Source organism: Aethalodelphis obliquidens, unplaced genomic scaffold (assembly GCF_003676395.1).
Source record: "Aethalodelphis obliquidens isolate GAN/ISIS:26980383/991018 unplaced genomic scaffold, ASM367639v1 scaffold113, whole genome shotgun sequence".
In the NCBI taxonomy this organism is placed as follows: domain Eukaryota; kingdom Metazoa; phylum Chordata; class Mammalia; order Artiodactyla; family Delphinidae; genus Aethalodelphis; species Aethalodelphis obliquidens.
In genome coordinates, this window is record NW_020838057.1 from 3,214,719 (window position 1) to 3,229,106 (window position 14,388).

Below are 14,388 nucleotides of genomic sequence, written 5' to 3' on the forward strand. Positions count from 1 at the left end.
AGGGCTTCAGGAAGAGCGGTCAGTTGGAACAGAGGTCCCAATCCAGGGCCCACGTGGTCACAAGTTGGCTTGGTACAGAGCAGGAAGGGTCAGCCGGGCGAGGGGTAGGGGCTGTGAATATTGGGTTGGGGAGCTTGGGTCTTGCCATCACTGCTTTTGAAACAAATTTGAGTCAGTTGCCAACATTTAAAACTTGGGGTAGTTCACGTATAAAAGTCCGGGGTTTTGACTTTTCTGAATAAACAGGACTCTGACAGTGCGAGCTGTTCAGTCCTGCACGGCAGCACTTGGCTGGAGCCAAGTAGGAGCTGTCCTCCAAGTTGGGGCATTCATTCATTCACTCGCCCGTTCATGGTCCTGTTCTCCTTGCCTGGCCCTGTCCTACGTGTTGGTGGTACAGTAGTGCATGAGACAGGTAAAGATCCGATACATTTCAGGAGGAGAGGCATGAGGCACCCAGTGACAAAATAAATGCGTTGCCAGTGGTAGTGCTGCGGAGAGAAAGCAGAGGGGGCGGCAGGGGTTAGGGAGGCTGGTGTGCGCGTGTGCAGGAGTGCGTGCCTGGCGGAACACTCTGATTGGCCCAGAGGGGGCGTGGCAGACCACGGGGGGTCCGGGATTGGTCCAAAACTGGGGCGTGTCTGATTGCAACACCGAATGTCAGGCTGTGACATTTTGTACAGGGTGGTCAGAATAGACCTTACTGGAAAGCTGGCACTGGCAGGTACTTGAAGGCGTCTGGGAACGAGCCATGTGGGTATTTGAGAAGTCTTCCGGATGAGAACAGCGTGGGCAAAGGGATAAAAACGTGCCTGAAATGTAGGAAAGTAGCAGGGGATGAGGTTGGAGAAGTAAGGGCTGGCCTCGTAGGAGTGTGGCCCTGGTAAGGACTTCTTTTTTTTTGGCTGTGCTGCGTGGCCTGCGGGATCTAAGCTCCCCGACCAGGGGTTGAATTTGTGCCCCCTGCAGTGGAAGCGCAGCGTCCTGACCACTGGACCCCCAGGGAAGTCCCAGGGGAAAACTTTTGTTTTGGGGAACTGCTTGCTTCTGTGGTTCTTTGGTTAGAAACAGGGGCTGGGGCAGCAGGCAAGAGGCTGAAAGACGATTAGACACCTGCTAGGGCTGAGAGTATTCCGGGTGAAACGAACAGCATGAACTGAGGCGTGGAGACAGGAAGAGGGAAGCAGAGCACTGTGCTCGAGAAGCTTGTATGCTAGGCAGGCTACAGGCCCTCAGCTGCCGAGCCGCATCGTGGATTTTATCTGGTGGGACATGGGGAGCCTGCGGAGGTGTGTGAGCAGGGCAGAGGGTGGGGTTGAGATGGGAAGGGATCTTGGAGAGATGATGTGTCTGGTTCCCGAAGGAAGCAGAGGCGTGAGGGCGGCAAATAGGGGCTGAGGACCAGCTCCTGCCTGCCTAGGGCTGTGCCTCTGGTCCCTTCCGATCTGGTTTTGGAGGGCGCCATCTGGTGGCTCGGCTGGAAGCTGACTGAGCTCCGGGGGAGAGGCCAGCAGGAATTGGTTGGGGTGGGGAGGGGAGCTTGTCAGGGGGCATTCTGGGGAAGCAGAAGCGTCCAAGCTGAACCAGGTTGGGATCCAGAGAAAACCAGTCCCAAACCAGCCTCGCCAGCCACCCAGATGACGGGAAAAAGTTGCTGGCTGGCCAGAGGGAAAAGGAGCTGTTGCTGAGGAGGTAGGAAGTTCCTGTTAGGCCGTCGTCTCACAGGATGAAGAGTGGCCAGGAAGCCTGTGACACATTCAGGAGGCAGCCACTTCTCCGTAGCTGGACCCCTGGCTGGAGGTGGAGAACAAGATGTAAAAGTGGATGCTGGGAGACTAACCTAGGGGATGAGGGCAGGCTTTTCCAAAGAGGGTATTTGAGCTGGGTCAGGACAGCTGAACAGGACTTCAACAGGCAGAGAATCGTTCCAGCCAGCAGAAACCAGCCATTGTTAAAACTCCAGTGGTTGAAGGGGTTTGGGGAGTGTGTGGAGAAGGGCAGGATCAGAATGCACTGGGGATGAGGAGGTGAGGACGAGGTTGGAGATGTAGGGACCAAACCTCTCAGGGCCTCGAATGCCAGGCTATGGGGCTAAGACGGCGACGGGGAGCCAGAAAAGGATTTTGAGCAAGGGGTGGACTGGGACCTCGGGTGTTCAGAAGATCCCTCTGGAGTGAACTAGAGGACAGACTGGAGGCTGGGAGGTCAGGAGGAAGCCTGAGTTGGGAGGATTCAGAGAAAGAAACTAAAGAGAGTGGGGACATCTGCTAGATTCCTTTCCTGTGAGGCTGTTGCTGGGGTGAGGGGCAGGTTCCTGGCCCCTGGTACCCGGGTAGAAAAGGGACAGCAGTTGACATCGCCTGCTAAGAGGAGGCTGTTTATAGACTGGGTAGCATTATCACAATACACAGGGCTCCCGAGCGCAAGCACTTGCCCTAAATTGTCTCAGTGCCCGTTCTCGGCCAATAAGAGAGCACTTCTCAGGAGACTCCATTAAGGACGGGCCGATTTATCTAACCGGACGGGGTAAGACCAAGGCTGGAACAGGTCGGCGATCCCTGGAGGGATCTACTTCCGTTGGTGGGGGCAGTCTGCAGAGTCCGTTCTCCCGCGGGGCTGCTTCCTGGAAACTTAGTGGAGGGGCGGGGAAGGATCAAATGACTTCCGTTTCCACCTCGTCTTCCATCCTCTTCTTTTGCTTCTTCATTACCGCCTCCAGCTCTGACACTTTCTCTTTGTCCTGGAGTGGGGGTGGGGGTGGAAAATCAGGACCTTGGAGGCAGAGACCTCAGCCCCCTCCCCAGTCCGGGCTCGGGGACGAGCGCCCGCCTCACCTCCAGCAGCGAGCGCTGCACTGTGATCTGGCTGTACACGCGCGCCCCCTCCTCGGGGCTCAGCGCCCGAAACTTATCTTTCTGCAGTGAGAATAGCTGCGCGCCGCTCAGTGCGCCTAGCGCGGCCACGGTCCTGAGCAGGGGCATCCAGGGCACAGTCAGGCCTGTTGGCCAATCACGGCTCAAGCCTCCTCAGCCCCACCAACCACTTTACGCCCGCTTAGCCCTTTGTCCAATCTGAGCAGCATTCTAGCTCTCAAGCCGGGGGGCGGCCGCTGCTGATGGCTCCTGAATCCCCATCCACCAATCATAGCGCGCCGTGGGGGGGGGCTGCCTTCCAAGGGAGGCGGGGCTTTCCTAGAGACTCCAATCGGAGCCTGGAAAAACATGGCAATCGCAGCCCGACAGTCACAGTTGCTATCAGACAGACCCCCTTTTTGGACCAATCCCGGTCTCCCGTGGTCTGCCATGCCCCTTCTGGGCCAATCGGAGCGCTCCGCCCCTAGCCCCGGTATCTCAGGGTCCCCTAGCCGGCACCTGCCACACTCACCCTGAACTAAAGCCCTTGCCCTGCAGCCAGGCGCGGACCTCCGAAGCGTTGGAGCGCGGGCTGAGCTGCGGCTCCGGGGCGCGGGGCTCCGGGGCGCGGGGCCCCGGGGCTGCGCGGCTGGGGCCCGTGAGGCCCTGGGCCAGGCGTGCCTGCAGCTCCTCGTTGATACTGAGCATCTGGGAGAATTTCTCTGCAGGCGGGAAACCGGGAGGGAGGGCGGACTCAGGGCGAAGGGCCCTGGGCTCAGAGGTCGGGGACTTCCAGCGTCCTCGTGATGGGTCTCCGTTTACTCTTTCTGAGCCTCGGTTTCTCTGCCTGGAAAGCGAGGACAAGGACCACTCCTTCGAAGGGGTCCCCACCACTCACCCTTCTTGCCGGAGTCCAAGTTGTTGAGGCTCTCGCAGCTGTCCCTGGGAGACCGAGACGGAGACGGAGCCTGGGTCCGCGCTGGTCGGGCACCGGGAGCTGGAGCCAGGGTCGGCACTGGTGCGGGAGGGGGCGGGGGGGGAGGAGCCGGGGCCGAGGCTGACGGGGGAGGGGGAGCCGGAGCCAGGGCGGACGCTGGTGGGGGGTGGGGAGCCGGAGCCACGGCCGGCGCTGGTGGTGGAGGGGGAGAGGGAGTGCTGTTCTCCTGGAGAGGGGAAAAAGAGGAGAGCACCTGGATCGGAAAGAGGACTGGGTCCCAGTCCCCTTCGCCTGGAGGTGAATTTTCGAATCCTCAGCCACTTCCTCTGCCAGTGACTTTGACCCCTTATGCCTCACGCCTCTTGTTCCCAGGACCCAGGATCTGAGCCCAGCCCCTCTTCCCTCAAGACCCAGGAGTCTGCCCTGGCTCACCAGGCTGGGGCCCCCCTGCGGCCCCGGGTGGGGTGTCAGGATATTATAGGGTACATATCCCTCCTGCCCGCTCTGGTCCCGAACCTTCCACCACTTGCGCTGGTCATCCAGGACCTGGAAGAGGGAAGGGTTCAGAGGCTGTGTCTGTAGCTAGGGCTGGGTGGACTCCAACCCCCCAGCCCCACACCCCGTCCCCCACTCCTCTGACCTCCAATATGTCCCACTGCTTGACGGACAGCTCGCTGCTATTGCGCGCCTGGAAGTCATAATTACATAGGACCCACTTTCCCGCCGGCTCCAGCCCCTGGGGCTCAGCTTCTGGTTCCTGGTCTTGGTGACTGGGGAGAAGGGGAAAGGGTTGCGGGGTAAGGAGGTAGCCAGCTCCACTGCTCTGGACTGTAGGGTGTTGGTGTGAGCTGGGGTTAAAGCCAAGCAGGGGTCAAGGCAGGGGAGGCCAGTTAATACTGTTAACAGAGGTTTGAAATTGTAATACCGGTTTGAATATATTGTGTTCCTTATGTGCCTGGCACCATGCAGTAGGCACATGACATGAGTACTAGCATCAGCTCCATTTTATAGATGAGAACATTCAGGCTCAGAGAAACGGAATGACTCTCCCCAGATTACACAGCTAGAGACAGCTGCTGTTTATTGAGCATCTACTGTGTACTTGACTCGTGTATAATGATAACTCATAAACATAATAAAAACAATAATTAACACTTATATAGCACTTATTACATGCCAGACACTGTTCAAAGTCTGCTACATGTATTAGCTGATTTGATGCTAGAGACAACACTTGGTAGAACCATGAGTTTGGACCCCCTAGTTCCTTCCTCCCTCCAGAGACCCAATTATTATCTCCATTTTACAGGAAAGGAACAGTGATATCAAGTGACACGGTGATGTAAAGGTCACAGAGCAAGAAAGAGGTGTAGTCAGGCTGGGACCCGGGCAGGCTGGCCCCAGAGCTCATGTCCTGAGTAATTCCATTCTACTTGCACACAGCTGGATGTGAACCTGCGTGTTCCCATGACCCTGAGCTCCTGACTGCTAGCCTGTACAAACTCACAGACTTCTCCCTCTTTCAGGGAGGGATTATTATTATTTCCATTCCCCTCCTGCCCTCCGCAAAGAACTTGAAGCGCAAAAAAAAGGTGAGTTAAAAGCTGTGGGTGTCAAGCTCAAGGTTCAGAAGCGCACCGAGAGGGGGGTCCGCTAGACCAGGCAGCTGGGGGGAGGGGAGCAGACTTTTAGCTCTGACAACCCAGTAAAAGGCACCTCAGCCCAGATCAGGCCTACCTGTGCAAGGGAGAGGGGAGTCTTCAGGGCCGAGGCACCCCCTGTGTGGGGCCGGCGGCAGCTCCCAGCACGCCGCCGTCTCTGCTGAGACTCTCTGCCCAAGCCCTCACCCAGACCCCCTTCTGCTCCTCCAGACCTGCGGCTTTGTTGTCTTCTCATCCCACGCAGCTTCCCTCCCATCTGCCCCCCGACTTGCCCAAGGAATCCTAGCTCCTCTAGGCCCTTCTTCCCCCGGGACCCAAGAGTCTGCACCACCATTGCTTGTTGGAACTATGAATTTGCACCCCCAGTTCTTTCCTCCTCCAGAGACCTAGGAGTCCAGATCTCAAGCTTTAATTTCCTCGACCTTTTAATGTTTAAAAGGTCCCAGTGTGACACCCAGCAGGGACTGAGACAATTGCTCTAGAGCCTTGGGAAAGCAAGGGTCCAGCCTCCCAGCCTTTACCTCTCTCAGGAGCCCAGAGATACTACCACTTCCTAACTTTCCCAGAAACTTGCCCCTTGGTCCTTTAAGTCCCAAGCCTACTTCCCTGGGTCTCCAAGGTCCCAAGCACCAGACTTGAGCTCTTCTTCAAAACCCAATATCTAATTCCCCAGCCTCTTCTCTCCAACACCCAGGACTCTGTCCATATAGGGACCCAGGCAGGGAGCTTCCCAGGCCCTGGGAAACCAAACTGCCTTCTTCCAGACCTTTGGGGATCTAGAGGTCCCTCTCAGACTTTACCCACTCCCAGCACCCTCCTCCCTTAGACCCTGGAATCTGGGCCTCCAGTTCCCTCCTCCCTAGAACCCAGAAGTCTGGGCCCCACTCCCTCCCTCGTTGATCCTCCCCCCGTCCCAGCCCAGGCCCCTGCCTCATCGCCACCTCACCCACCTTTGAAGAGCCGGGAAGACAAAAGGAAAAAGAAAAAAGGGGAAGCGGAGTCAGCGCTGGGACCCCCCAGGACGCACCCCTCCTGGACCCCACCTGACCCGACTCACCCATTGACACTTACCCATTGACAGCGACCTGAGGAGTGCTTTGCTGCAGGAGATGAGAGCAATAGATCAGGTGGGGCCCGGCCTGCGCCCCAGAATTCCCAGTCACGGCCCCCCTGTGTCACCTGGGGGAGCTTAAGCCTTAGCCTCACCTGCCGGCGGCGCCGCTCGTGCTGTAGCTGTTTCTCTACCGGGTCCTCCCAGGCGCGGCCCTGTGGGTCCGTGGCTGTGGGCTCCCAGCCGCTGTAGAACTCAGGTCTGTATGGGGGTCCCTCCTCTGAGGGTAGCTCTATCCTGCAGCCAAGGAGGGGCAAGGGATCCTCAGGGATCCTGGTATGACCTCCCTGTCAGTAACTTCATGAAGTTCTCCCCCTCCCCTTAAGCCTCGTTCTATTCTAACAATTATAATCCTGCCCCCTTTTGCCAGGCCCTGCCCTTGCCTCTAAGCTGCATCCACGACATCAACTATATTTGTAAATACCCTGATTCCATTCATGCTCCGCCCTGGCCTCTGAATCTCACCTCTGATTCCAAACCGTGTTTCTAGCTACGCACATCCCGTCCCTTTCCCCTAAGTCCAGCAGCTAGCTCTGCACCTACTCCCCTGAAGCTTTCAGCCTCCAAGCGCAAAGACTGCTCCCCCTTTCCAAAACCACAGACCAAACGTTTCCTAAGCCCGCCTCTTCGGCATAGCCTCACTCCATTCCTCTAAGTCCTGCCTTTTATTCCGGTTTGAGTTTTTTTTTTTTTTTTTTAAATCATGCTATGAAAAACCTAACTACCTAACTTTAAGATTTATTTTTGCAACTTTTTTAAACAGAGAAAACAACACACTCCTTGGGGAAAGGTGAGTGACTAAGAGGACAGGTCCTGGGTACAAATTACTACCAGAGCCTGGAGTTGACAGGCCTGCCTAGGAGAGAACCACCGGCACTGCCACACCACCAAAGGGGGTAGCTGCTGTCTGAGGCTCAGCAGACAGTTTCATACGCCACGCAAGGCTGCTCGCCTTCCCTCATCGGATCGTGGCATTTGACCTAGTTCCACCTGAACTTCAATTTCTTTGGCGACACCCTCTAGCTAAGCCCCACAACTAACCTACCCTCCTAGCCTCATCTTTCCAACAGCCCCGCCACTTCCTCCCAACCCCACCCCTAAATTACCACGCCTCCTGCTTCCCAGCCCTGTCCCTCCAATCACCACGCTCCCAGCCACCCCCCCCCCCGCCCCCCGCCCCGGTCCGCCCCTGGATCACCACGCCTCCTGCCTTTCAGGCCTGTCTCTCCAATCACCACGACCCCAGCCCCCCCGCCCCGCCCCTGAATCACCACGCCTCCTGCCTTCCAGGCCTCTCTCTCCAATCACCACGACCCCAGCCTCCCAGCCCCGCCCCTAAATTGCCACTCCTCCAGCCTCCCAGCCCCGCCCCTTACCCCGGGCGGGTCCAAGAGTCCCCCAACGAGGTCCAGAGCGTGTTTTCAAGTTGGGTGACGTTGTCCCACAGCAGCGCCACAGCCTCGGAAGTCAGATGCGGCCGCCGCACGCAGCTCGCGAACTGGGGGCCGCCCGAGGTGTCCACAATCTGGCAGCGGCGCAAGAGTGGGCAAGCTATCAGACCTTGAAGTGGAACCCTCCTGCTGCAGGCAGCCCTCAGGCCGGGGGTGTCTCACCATTTGCAGAGGTCCGAACAGGAAGTGCAGCAGTTCTGGGGAGGAGGGGTTGGCGATGTTGCTGCGCAGCCGGGCCTGTGGAGCCGGGGAGGTGCTGGTATTAGTGCGCGGACAGGTCAGGTTTGTTATTCCCCTCGCCCCCTGACGCCCCGGGATGAACGCGTCCTCACCAGCAAGCTGAAGGCGTACTTGATTTTCTGAAGCACATCAATGAACTCGGCCTCTGAGGGCGGCTTGGCCCGCAGCGTCAGGAGGCCCTCTGTGGGTAGAGAGGCAGGCGCGGTGATGGGGCACATGCAGACAGCGTCAGGCAGGGTCGAAGAGAGAGGCAGAGACCCAGTGAGATCGCGATAGGGAGTCAAACTGGCAGGGGGTGCAAGGGGAGACCCAAGGGAGAGGGTGGATATTTGGGAGTGGCCAGGAAGGGGGTGTTCAGGATTGCCACTCGGTGGCGCCTCCTCACCCCCGGCCTCCCGGTGCCGGGTCCTGCGGCTGCGCTCTCGGTGCTCCAGCACTCGGGTCGCCTCGGCGGACTTCTGCAGCCTTGATACGAAGGTCTCCACGTCGTCGAACACGTGGTTCAGGATGTCCTGGGGGGCAGAGCAGGGGGATACGTGGGACCCCTGAATCTTGGACCCTCATCACCCCTGTCCAAGCCCTCTCAAACCAAGAGCGCTTAGGCACATTTAGGCCAGGCTACGCCCTCTGATGCTTGACTCTGCCCCCATTCTGTCCCCTCCGGCCACCCCCCCAGAAGTCTGACCAAGTCCCCAGAACCAAGCCCCACCCCCTGACAGAAGATTCACACCTGCAGCCAGTCCCGCCCCGGCCCTAGCCCCGCCTCACTCACCACTTCCCGCTCCGCCTGCAGACTGGCCAGGTCTGGGCCGCAGGGGCCCAGGTCCCGAGAGGTCGGGTCAGCGCTGCTGCAGACCTCCGCCCGGCCCGGCCTCCGCATCTCTGCAGTCTCTGGGATGGGGTCCGCCCGGGGTCGCCCGCGGCCCGCGGCCGGCTCCACCGTGTTGATCGCGGCGCGGACCGTCGGGCGGTGCTGCAGGGGCGCGGTCTCGGCGGCGGGCGAGGGGTGGCACTGCAGCTCCTTTCGCGTAGCCCTGCGGGGGAAGAAGGGGAAACTAAGGCTGGGCACACCGAGGGGTCCGGGGAGGGGAGAAATTCGGGGCTTCAATCTGAAACACTGTGGCCCAAAGGGGTCAAACTTAGGCTCTCAGTGGTAGGGAGAAATCCGATATATGGGGGATGGGAGAGCACCTCTCCGGAGGGAAACTGAGGCAGAGGGAGGAGAAACCGAGGGGAGGGGAGTACACTTGGTACAGGGTTTGCTTGACTCCATTTAAAACTCGTTCTGCTCTAGGCTAGTGGTATCCACCGATTTCTCGGTTGGGGAAACTAAGGCCCGAAGAGGGGAGCCGGCTCCCCAGAGACCTCCCCGTCGTCTCTTCTCCCCAGCTTCCAGCCCGACCCCCTTACCTGAGCGCCGCCGCCCTGCGCTCCCCGCGGCCCGAGCGATAGTTGTGCAGAGCGCCCTGGATGTCCTCTCGGATCAGCTCCGCCTGTCAATCACGCCGTCAGGCCACGACCGCAACCCACCCACTGCCCGCCCAGGCGGCTCTCCGAATCGATTCCTCAGCTCGGCCCCAGACCACGTCCAGTCATAGCTCACGCACTGCGCCCACGCACGTCCACGCCCTGAACTCACACCCTGGCTCTTAAACTGTCCCTGCCTTAGGCCCCTCCCCCAAGCACGGAGGCCCCGTCCACATGGCGCTTCGCCCCTGACCACACTCACTCCCATCCTAGTTCTGGCTGCTCCCCCAGACCCTCACTTCCATGTTCTGTCCACGTTCTGTCCGAGCTCTTAGCTCTTAGCCTCCGTCTCCATTCGGCCCTGTAGTTCCTTCTCGACCCTACGTTCAATCTGTTCTCAAATCCCCCTCCCTCCCAGAATTCCTTTACAGGTCACGCCCCCTCCGCTGGCCCCGACCCCGCCTTTGCCGTACACCGTGCCCCCCGTCTTAGAGGCCCCGCCCCGTTGGAGGTCCGGCTCCGGACTCCGCCCAGTTTCAGCTCCGCGCCCGGATTCCGCAGGGTCTCAGTCTGTGGCCCCGACCCCCGCTCGCTCACCCCCAGACGCAGGCCCTGGAAGAAGTGCACGTCGGGCTGCGTGCGCTCGGGCTCCTGGCACACGAGCAGCAGCAGTGAGCAGCTCTGGCCCGGCGGTATCACCGTGTCGCAACGCACGATGGCGCTCAGCGGGTAAGACTCCAGCTCCTCCTGTGGGGTGGAGGGTGGGACAGCGGGTAAACTGAGACCCTGAGCCAAGGATACTCCTAAGTGGTGCCAGCAGTGCCAGCAGTGCCAGCACGTACAGGCACTGCGCAGGGCAACCTCCACCCCAAGTTGAGGGGCCAGGGATAACACCCCTGTTTAATAGATGAGGCTAATGAGGTTCAAAAAGGGGGCGGGGGTCCCTAGCCAAAGTTCCTAGAGGAAGAACGTGCAGGAATCAAGATTCACACTCAGATCCCTGAGGTCCCTAGGGCTCTCCATGCCTTGGTGGGCTCAGTCCAAGCTGCTCCTTCCACCCGTGTGCCCCGTGGCACCTTGGAGACTGGGTCCAGCAGCGCAACGTGTGTGGGAGACACGCGCAGCAGCATGTCCTGGGCCCAGACGCGGCCTTGGCTGTCCATGAGGGCCAGCTTCCGCGAGGCGTCCTCCACCGTGTGCACGCCATCCTCCTCACCCAGGCAGAAGGTCACCAGGTGCTGGAGAAAGCAGTGAGTCCCAGGATGAAGCCAGGTGGGCTGAGAAGCCCCTGGCATCAGCCTTATAGCCTGCGACTACGCACACCTCCTCTGGGAAGCCTTCTCTGATCACCTGCTCCACCTCCTCCCAGTGCCCTTTGTGTGTCTTCCCTGGGTCTAGCTCTCCAGCTAGACCCCTTGAAGGCAGAGAATGGTCTGGATTATATCTAGTTCCTTCTAAGCAGCTCTACCTCCGTTAGAGCACCTGGCAATTTTGCTGGTACCTCTGGACCTTGTCTGACCCCTACTCATCCAGGATTGCATCTGATTTGTCCCTGTGGTCCAGCTATCCAGCACAGGAGCTGGTCCAGAGGAAAAGTTGGCAGATTCAAGTGGAATTGAGTTCCTCCACTGAGTACCCACATCTGAGGCAAGGCAGAAGGAGTCCACTTTGCAGATGAGCAAACTGAGTTTCCCAAGTTCTTGCTGCTTGGAGGTCCAACTGCTTTCAACTCCCCCATCTCCTCAGGCCTGCCTTGCCTCCTGCAAGACTCCCCGTGGCAACACAGACCCCAGACTCACATTGACTGGATATTGGGAAACATCGGCCATAACCTCGGTGGAGTAACGCTTCCTCTGTTCTGTGGGGGAAGAAGGAGAATGGCTGCAGGAGACCCAGCTCCCAGCCCCTTCCCCCTCAGACTCAGGAGTCCAGCCCCCCAGCCCCCTCCCCTCCAGACCCAGGAGTCCAGACCCCCAGCCCCTCGTCCCTCAGAAAAGGAGTCAAGACCCCCAAACCCTTCCCCCGTCAGATCCAGGAGTTCGGGTCCTCAGTTACCTCCTCCCTCAGACCTAGTTTCTCTTGGCCTGGGTCTTCCTTGCCCCTCAACTCACCATAGATAGACTTGGCACTCCGTTTGAGAGAAGCTTCTGGACTAGTGAAGGAAAAGAGGGGTGAGAGGGGCCATGGGAATTGGGGGCAGATCATGGGAGTTTTGAGTGCCCAGCAGAGCTTGTGGGGGCGGTGGGGAGCCATGGAGGGTTTTGAGCAGGGGAGGGCAGGGCCAGAGCTGGACTTTAACGAGACAAGTATGGCAGTGGTACTGGCTCGTGGTGGCGAGTGTGGTCTCTACTGTCACCCAGACCTGGGTTCAAATCCCCTGTCAGCGACTGCTTTGTCATAAGACCCCGGGTGGGAGACGATCTCTCCTGCTTCAGTTTCCCTTTCCATAAGACAGGGGTTAGTTACCCTATAGTGTCTGTCTGGTAGGTCTGTTGGGCGAATTCAATGAGATGATGCAGTTGGAATGTTGTGCAGCCTTAGTAACTGTTATTATCATTATTAAGATGATGCAAAGGGCTTAACACACAGTAGTTGCTCAATAAATGGGATTTTTTTTTTCTTTTTTTGTGGCCGCGCTGTGCTGCGTGGCTTGCAGGATCTCAGTTCCCCGACCAGGGATTGAACCTGGGCCACAGCACTGAAAGCGCCAAATCCTAACCACTAGACCACCAGGGAACTCCCAATAAATGGGATTTTTTACAATAGCTTTAGTATTGGGAGTAGATGGAAAGTTATCTTCTTCCCCTCCTACCCCCACGGGCCAGGTTCTTTTCAGCCAGATCTTTCTCTGAGAATTCTCGAGTCCCCATTTCCACAGAAATAACAGCTCAGAGCTTGGTTGGGGTCGGAGATGAGAGATGAAGGATGAGAAACTCTTTTAGTCAAACCTCTGCTCCTCTTCCTGCCCTTGTCAGTCAAATCTCCCCACAATTTGTTTACCTCTGGGCTGGAGAACTCACTCCCTTCCATCTCCCATGCAGCTATTCCCACGCTTCTCTCTTTATCCTTCTCCCTGCTTACTCCAGGAGACTTGACCCTTCATTATAAACAGTCCTGAGCTTTTAGCAAAGGGTCAATATTTAATAATAAGATATAACAACTGGGAATTCCCTGGAGGTCCAGTGGTTAGGACTCGGTGCTTTCAGTGCCGTGGACCCAGGTTCCATCCCTGGTTGGGGAACTAAGATCCCAGATGCCACGCAGCGCAGCCAAAAAAAGAAAAAGGAAAAAGGTAAGAGCGATGGCCTAGCAGCTCTCATGAGTTGAACACCTGCTGTTGGTCAGATGCTCTGCTAGGTGCTGTATGTGCATTAGCCTATCAGAATTGTCCCTGTTTCACGGAGGAGGGACTGAGGCTTGAAGAGGTGATGTCCTTTGGCCAGGGCCACACCACTGCTGAAAGTTAGCGCCTGGATTTGGACCCGGGTCTGTCTGCTTGGCAGCAGGAGGGAGGCAGCTCAGGTGGTCCTCAGAGTGTCCAGGCTGCGGGTGTGGCTGAAAGGGTCGGGGGGGGGAAGGGCGGGGCGGCCGGGGGACCCGGTGGGCGGGGGTACTTACCCAGTGGTGGAGCTCATGGTGCCGAGAATGGGGAGCTCCTGCCACCTGGAGCCCTGGGAGCCAGCAAAGAGGTGAGGCCGGACCAGATCGCAGGACCTATGGTTCCTGCCCCAGCACCTCCCCGCTCAGACCAGGAATCCGGGCCCCCAGCCCCTCCTCCCTCAGACCCAGATGTCCAGGCCCTCAGGCCGTCGTTTCTCAGACCAGGAATCTAGACCCGCAAGCCCTCCCCCCTCACACCTAGTACACTGCCGCACCCCCAGTTCCTCAGGGCTCCATGCATTCAGCTCCCTAACCTGTGTGTACCCCATTTTCCTTCCTCTACCCAGGGATCCTGTCTCCCTGTCTTCTAGCCTTTTCTCAGGGGCCCAGGAGTCCAGAACTCAGAGCTCCTTGTCCCTTGGAGCTAAAGGGTTTGGACGCCAAGTCTCCTCAGAGAACATTCATCCAATCCCTCAGCCCCTACGACCCCATGGTCTTCCCTTAGGTGTTCGGGTCCGATCTCCAGCCCCCAGCTCTTCAGAACTAGACTTTAGTTCCCCCAGCCTTTCCTGTGTCTGGACCCAGGAGTCTGGGCCCCCTGCTCTCCTCCCCCAGACCCAGGAGTCCCCACCTCCCGTCCCTCCTCGCTAGGACCCAGCTCTCTTCCCTGGGCCCCCTCCTCACCTGCTGCTCAAGCAGTGTCAGACGGGAGGCTCTGAGCTCTTCTCTCCCTTCCCTACAGGGGCCTCTCCTTCCTGCTCACTCCCAGGGCCCTCCCTCCTCCGCATACCTGAGCACTCACCTGGTACAGCCTGCTGGCGTGGCCCCTGGGCGGGGCTGGCTGACAGACCCAGGGCGCCGGCTGGGATGTCCTCAGGGGAGCCAGAAAGCTTATTGTCTCCATCACAACAGGAGAAACTACAGTAATTCGATGTCAAACTCCTTCACGCGTCAGAAATACCCGCTTCGAATTCTCCTGGTATCTCTGCGATTCTCCTGGTATCTCTGTGAAGTTGATTGCCGCTTGTTCATGGTCAATGTGGAAGGGTGGGCTTTGAACCCGGAGCCA

The 14,388-nt window shown here is 58.4% G+C and overlaps 1 protein-coding gene across 2 annotated transcripts; it reads right to left on the minus strand.

Annotated features, from left to right (window-relative positions):
• Positions 1-2,525: 2,525 nt before the first annotated feature.
• EPS8L1 (EPS8 signaling adaptor L1) lies at positions 2,526-13,390 on the minus strand. Of its 2 annotated transcripts, none has more exons than XM_027097207.1 (19): positions 13,338-13,390; positions 11,831-11,871; positions 11,519-11,577; positions 10,796-10,957; positions 10,317-10,466; positions 9,663-9,745; positions 9,025-9,286; positions 8,638-8,764; positions 8,345-8,433; positions 8,175-8,249; positions 7,938-8,086; positions 6,657-6,798; positions 6,522-6,550; positions 4,430-4,559; positions 4,222-4,335; positions 3,751-4,015; positions 3,385-3,574; positions 2,835-2,967; positions 2,526-2,740 (listed from the first exon to the last, which is right to left on the minus strand). In XM_027097207.1, the coding sequence occupies exons 1-19, from the start codon at positions 13,352-13,354 to the stop codon at positions 2,654-2,656; spliced, it is 2,304 nt and encodes a 767-aa protein (XP_026953008.1). In that variant the 5' UTR covers positions 13,355-13,390; the 3' UTR covers positions 2,526-2,653. The 2 variants fall into 2 exon arrangements, with proteins under 2 accessions (XP_026953008.1, XP_026953007.1); XM_027097206.1 differs by having other exon boundaries at positions 10,745-10,957.
• Positions 13,391-14,388: the final 998 nt, after the last annotated feature.

Bases quoted from the DNA above. Each gene is read 5' to 3' on its own strand.
- EPS8L1 (XM_027097206.1), bottom strand. The intron at 8,434-8,637 runs GTGAGGAGGCGC...CTCTACCCACAG, and splicing joins CCGGCACCGGGAGGCCGGGG to AGGGCCTCCTGACGCTGCGG. The intron at 2,968-3,384 runs GTGAGTGTGGCA...GCCCCTGCTCAG, and splicing joins GGCAAGGGCTTTAGTTCAGG to GACCGTGGCCGCGCTAGGCG.